The 6623-nt window shown below is 43.9% G+C and overlaps 1 protein-coding gene across 1 annotated transcript in view; it reads left to right on the forward strand.

Annotated features, from left to right (window-relative positions):
- Nucleotides 1-3047: 3047 nt before the first annotated feature.
- Nucleotides 3048-6623, forward strand: part of pla2g3 (phospholipase A2 group III) — a 5371-nt gene continuing 1795 nt past the window's right edge. The window contains exons 1-5 of the mRNA XM_020484209.2: nucleotides 3048-3949; nucleotides 4875-5007; nucleotides 5189-5323; nucleotides 5432-6144; nucleotides 6280-6415. Of these exons, the coding sequence (XP_020339798.2) occupies nucleotides 3328-3949; nucleotides 4875-5007; nucleotides 5189-5323; nucleotides 5432-6144; nucleotides 6280-6415 (1739 nt within the window). The 5' untranslated portion in view covers nucleotides 3048-3327. The remainder of the gene's footprint in view (nucleotides 3950-4874; nucleotides 5008-5188; nucleotides 5324-5431; nucleotides 6145-6279; nucleotides 6416-6623) is intronic.

The raw sequence follows: 6623 nt of genomic DNA on the forward strand, positions 1-6623 counted from the left end.
TAGTGGTGTATTTAGCAAAAAATGGCAGTGGAAACGCATTTATGTGCAAATATTGATATAATAACCATCATATCTAAGTAAACTTCGAGTCACTCAATGATATGTGGCTACTATATGTGTATTTTCCAATCCGAGATGTGTTTCTATCGGTTTACGTAGAAGCTCTTATCCAGAGTGACTTACAGGAACAATTAGGGTTAAGTGCCTTGCCCAACGACACATTGACAGATTTACTGTACCACCAACTGAATTTTCCTTTGCCTGGAGTAGCCCTGAATGTGCATTTTACCAGTAAGCATATGAGTCTTCTCATATGTACCCCCTGTGTATATGTCCAATTACCCCCAGGGGTTCTAGTATCCCAGATTGGGAACCACTGGCCTACGATGAGATTATTTTGAACAAAAGAGCAAGATATATTTTTTTTGTCAAAAGGCAGCCAAGCATCGATGATCATGTCACCAGAATAAAACCCTCAATATTTATTGGAAAGTATCATCAAGCTCACCTTGCACTTTTACCACCCTGTGAAGTTCCTCATAATTTATTTCATCTGTAGCCTAATAAACTGCATGCTTTCCCAACGAGTGTTAGTGGGAGGACCATACAGTACGTCATAGCTGCAACCTGTGCAACCTGGTCTCAGAGCACTTCGTATTATTCTGTATGTAAATCTGAGCGAGTACTTTAGTATGATATGTTACGTTTCGGATGGTATGTGTTAAGTTGTGGATGTCCATCATCCATTTTGTATGATATGTTCTAAATGACCATTTGTGTTAAATGTTACGATTTTGCAAAACATACACTATGTTTCAAATTCTATCTAGGTGGCTAGCTGGTTAATGTTTGCTATTTTAGGGGTTAGGGTTAAGGTTAGGGTTAAGTTTAGGAGTTAGGTTAAAGGGTTAAAATTAGGGTTAGGGTTAAGGGAAGGGATAGCTAAAAGGGTTAAGGTTAGGGTTTGGGTTAGCTAAAAGGGTTAGGGTTAGCTAAAAGGGTTAAGGTTAGGGGAATGGTTAGCTAAAAGGGTTAGGGTTAAGGGAAGGGTTAGCTAAAAGGGTTAGGGTTAAGGGAAGGGTTAGCTAAAAGGGTTAAGGTTAAGGGAAGGGTTAGCTAAAAGGGTTAGGGTTAAGGGAAGGGTTAGCTAAAAGGGTTAAGGTTAAGGGAAGGGTTAGCTAAAAGGGTTAAGGTTAAGGGAAGGGTTAGCTAAAAGGGTTAAGGTTGGGGTTAGGGTTAGCTAAAAGGGTTAAGGTTGGGGTTAGGGTTAGCTAAAATGGTTAAGGTTGGGGTTAGGGTTAGCTAAAAGGGTTAGGGTTAGCTAAAAGGGTTAAGGTTAGGGGAATGGTTAGCTAAAAGGGTTAAGGTTGGGGTTAGGGTTAGCTAAAAGGGTTAGGGTTAAGGGAAGGGTTAGCTAAAAGGGTTAAGGTTGGGGTTAGGGTTAGCTAAAAGGGTTAAGGTTAAGGGAAGGGTTAGCTAAAAGGGTTAAGGTTGGGGTTAGGGTTAGCTAAAAGGGTTAGGGTTAGCTAAAAGGGTTAAGGTTATGGAAATGGTTAGCTAAAAGGGTTACGGTTAGGGTTAGCTAAAAGGGTTAGGGTTAAGGGAAGGGTTAGCTAAAAGGGTTAGGGTTAAGGGAAGGGTTAGCTAAAAGGGTTAGGGTTAAGGGAAGGGTTAGCTAAAAGGGTTAAGGTTAAGGGAAGGGTTAGCTAAAAGGGTTAAGGTTAAGGGAAGGGTTAGCTAAAAGGGTTAAGGTTGGGGTTAGGGTTAGCTAAAAGGGTTAAGGTTGGGGTTAGGGTTAGCTAAAAGGGTTAGGGTTAGCTAAAAGGGTTAAGGTTAGGGGAATGGTTAGCTAAAAGTGTTAAGGTTGGGGTTAGGGTTAGCTAAAATGGTTAAGGTTAAGGGAAGGGTTAGCTAAAAGGGTTAAGGTTGGGGATAGGGTTAGCTAAAAGGGTTAAGGTTAGGGGAATGGTTTGCTAAAAGGGTTAAGGTTGGGGTTAGGGTTAGCTAAAAGGGTTAGGGTTAAGGGAAGGGTTAGCTAAAAGGGTTAAGGTTAAGGGAAGGGTTAGCTAAAAGGGTTAAGGTTAAGGGAAGGGTTAGCTAACATGCTAAGTAGTTGCAAACTAGCTGAAAAGTAGTAAGTAGTTGAAAAGCTGTTAATTAGCTAAAATGCTAAAGTTGGCTGTGATGAGATTATGCGACCACCCATCCACCCGACCAACCACCCTACTTTCATTTTTGCCTAGCATGCTGACCACACCGCCCTCATTGCGTGAGCGAGCGATCCCGAGAAAAAGGAATGTGCATTTCAGGTAAAATAACAACCCAATGTTTATATCACAGGACAAATTAGATAGCAACAGCAAGCTAGAAAAATGTCCACGAGTGTTTCATATTATAATGAAACAGCAGGGAGCAGGTCTCAAACCCTCGACCTTCGAGCCCGAGGTCCGGCGCGCTATCGACTGTGCTGCAAAAGCATGCTCTTACGGCAGGGTCGATTTCCGCGCGTATAAAACCCAGGGTTGTTACAATATGTTTCGACCTGTACCCAAGTTAATATAGTTGGTTCAGAGTTCGTTTTTATATTGCGTCTGATTGCATCTGGTGTGTTTGGACAAAATCAACATGAGCGATCTTATGGTAAGTAACCATCTGTAAGTAACCAAATGTAACGCATACTAATTTCGATTCCCGGATTTACGTTTACTATGTTACGTCTAGTTTATGAGACCAGGCTGCATCGCGTGGCTATTAGGTCATAATGGCTATTATTTGCGCATAAAAGAGTTTCCACCAACATTTCGTACATAGTTATTTTTACCGACACAAAAATATCCACTTCTTCTAGCTTATGCCTATTTTTTGGAAAGTTACCTACATTAGACCTGTCCTGTTTCCTTGAGGTTTCTCCGACATATACTACTTGCACACAAAGCTTGGATGGAAGACTGGTTAGTTACACAAACACACACAACAACCACGTGGTCAAATCAAAGCGCAGAATATTGCGGGCGGGAAAGCCCCTCGTAGAACAGTTTAAAACCGGCCTGAGGACCGTCTCTTTTCAGACATCCTCAGACAGTGGAAACTAGTGAATAGGGCCACTGTTAATTACGTATCAGCTGCAAAGTGAATGTATTTTAATGCAAGTTCGGGGTGCGGCAACATTTTATTTATATATTTAATCTTACCTCTTAGCATAAGAGAAAGGGAGTGTTTTATAAAACGAGAAATTAAAGTGGATTGGGTTCGGTGCTTTTTATTACAAATATTAGTCTATCTATAAAGTACTGAAGGACATTTAACGTGCTTACATTGGTGCCGAAAATGCACATCAACTCCATTTTATTTTCTGCTGTAATAATGGCAGCAGTGTCACTGATGTTGACCACTGCAGCTGCTGCTGACCCGAGGGATTTCTGTTTCTGGACTAAAGTCACGTCGAACGGTGAGACCCATCTCAGCTTTCTCCGACACCACAGCGAAACTCACCACGCCTCCTCCTCATCCCTCCATCTCTACCACAGTGTGTGGTCGTTGGGGAATAGACTGGTCAACTGCGCAGTGAGTGACGACACGGCCGTTACAGACAGCTACATGTCTGTGTGTCGGGAGAAGAACACCACAGGAGAGTTCTCTGACTGTCCTTGTGAACGTTTTGATGTCAGTGCGCAGTCTGAACTTGAAAGCCACTGCGCTCCTGTTAGCTCTCCAACGGTTACCCAGCGCGAAGCCGTTGGAGATGCCTCTGAGGAACATAGAGAGACAAGGCGTAAGAGGCACGCACGGAGCGTTATTGATGATATAGCGTTCCAGAATCCTCTTGGAGACGGTGGTGACAGTTCCAGGGATGAGACGCAAACCCATCGGCGCGTAAAACGTGGTCTCATCGTGCCGGGAACGCTTTGGTGCGGCTCAGGGAACAAGGCGGAGACCTATGACGATTTAGGTAGGTGGTCGGTGTTGTATCTGTAACTGTGTTCCAGACTAAGATGTGGTTCTCCTTTTGATAATATTTTCTAATTTGTAATTGTATGGGGTATTAAAGCAGAATGTAATGGATGATGATGATTCATGTGCCCATTTGTAGGGCTCTATAAAATCCGCGATGCGGAGAACGCAGACAGAATTATGGAATCCAGATATTAAAATGTAATTCAACCATATTCAAAAATGTATTGTCCTTAGTAGGGAATCATCTAAATTAATTAACACATAAAGCGTCTACCACTTTGTGCAGCCGTTAGCGATGATGTTGGTAGATGGAAATGCTTTCCCAAAAACCTTCTCAATTAAATGTTAACGACAAAGTAGTCTATGCTTACCTGGCAGAATGATATCATTATTTGGATCAATCCAGTTGGTATTTATTTTGCAAACACGGACAGTGATGGTAGAGTGCTTCTATATACATCTGCATTGCTAGCTCTTCGGGATTTTAGGCTGGGTTTCTGTATAAGCACTTTGTGACAACTGCAGATGTTAAAAGGGCTTTATAAACGATTGATTGATTGTGTGAGCTACACCGCTAACATCTTCTTGCTAGGCGTGCACCGGAATTAAAGGTTAGTTGCATCTATTTGTATTTATTTTTAGACCTGAAAAGTGGTCTCCTGATGTGGGTTAAGCATTGTTGTGGATTAGAACATCCAATTGAGTTGTTTTTCAGGTTAAAAAAGTGTGATTTCAGAGCGAAAACCTTAAAAAACAGGGTGAAACAGAAATCTTGGTAAAATTAAACGGAATTTGGACAAACAAAATACGGAATCAGACAAAATGTAACTGATTTTATAGGGCCCTCTGTTTCCCGACCAGGCCTAACCTGGTCTCTTGTTGTTGTTGCTGAACCTCTCCTACCCGTCTACCTGTGACAGGTGTGTTTGCAGAGACAGACAGTTGCTGCAGGGAGCATGACCAATGTCAGGACACCATCCTGTCATTCGAGACCAACTATGGAGTTTTCAACACAAACATTTTCACCCTGTCCCACTGCCACTGTGATAACAGGTAGGCTGCCTGTCACAAACTAACTCTGTCTATGAGACTGTGACTCTCATGAGGAAGATTCTGCCTTTCCCTTAACATTATACATTACTGATTCAGTTCCGGCTAACCTCTGTGTAGTGTTGTATTGATGTTGTGTTTAGGTTGCATTAACATTGTATTAACATTGTGTTGTTGTGTATAGGTTTCACCAGTGTTTGCTGGAGGCTGAGGACAGTATTTCTGACACAGTGGGATACGTCTTCTTCAACCTGCTGAAGATGCACTGCTTTGAGTTCTCCCACAGACTACAGTGCTCTCAGAGGAACTGGTTTGGCATGTGAGTGACGATCCCTCCCTCACTTATGTTTGTTCATGAAGTGTTTAATGTAACATGCAATGTAAAATGGAGTAGAGGCTGATCCTACCTCATTCCTCTCTGTGACAGGTGTCAACAGTATGAGATGTCTCTGTATGCTGTGGTCCATCCTCCCACCTTCTACAACTCCACCCAGCCAGACCCTGACTTAGAGGACGATGACATGGCTGACAATACCACCACTACCATCTCCACCTCCTCCTCCTCCTCCTCCTCCACTTCCAACTCTACCACCTCCATCTACACCTCCTCTACCTCCCTCTCCACATCTCCCACCACCTCCATCTCCATCTCCATCTCCACCACCTCTCCCTCCACCTCCTCTACCTCCATCTCTTCCTCCACCATCTCTACCTCCATCTCCACATCTCCCTCCACCACTTCAACCTCTCCCACCACCTTTCCCTACATTGCCACTTCCACCTCTCCCTCCACCTCCACCTCTCCCTCCACCTCCACCTCTCCCTCCACCCCTCCCTCCACATCCACCCCCACCACTCCTTCCAGTGCTGCCCCAGCAGACCTCACCCCAGGGGGTCAGAGTGGAACACCAGCCTCTGGCTCGCCTTTCATCCACCCTTACCCTGGAGAGGACAATATGGTTGCCAATACTTCCCCCACCTCCACCACTGGCACTGCTACTGCTATAGGGACCCAGAGTAGCACCTCGGGACTAGAAACCTCAGCCTCGGGCCCAGCATTGGCTTTGGCCTCGCCAGCTGAACCCACCCACCATACTGGCCTGACTCTGCCTAAGTCTAACCAGGACGCAGCAAGCACAGGTAGGTGAAAGAAAATATTGTCTGGTTTTCTGTCTCTTTCTGCCTGTTTCTAAGTGCATCTACTTTTGATAATGCCTTTTGAGTGGACTTGACCATGAGCTCAATTACATTTCATTGTGTTTTCCGTCTGTGTAGGGAAGCAGCATGTGTATGTGTGTGATGTATACAGAGACCTGGATGACTGCAGGTTTAAGATCCCTGCTCACCAGAAGAGATACAGCCTCCTCAACCCAGAACCCAGGACCCTCTTCCACTGCAACTGTACCAGCAGGTCATTATTACAGAATAATACAATATGTACTGACTTGGACAACCAGATCAGTGCAACCAAGTGGTCTGTGACATACAGATGTCTGTATGTAATTTTGTGAATGAATAGATGAAATTATGACTCAAATCACCTTTGGTGACCATCCTTTAAGGGTACATTTGTTAGGTGTGTAAAACAAATTGTGTGCATAGGGTCAGACAGTCAAGGA

This window comes from Oncorhynchus kisutch, linkage group LG6 (genome assembly GCF_002021735.2).
Source record: "Oncorhynchus kisutch isolate 150728-3 linkage group LG6, Okis_V2, whole genome shotgun sequence".
NCBI classification, from domain to species: Eukaryota; Metazoa; Chordata; class Actinopteri; order Salmoniformes; family Salmonidae; genus Oncorhynchus; species Oncorhynchus kisutch.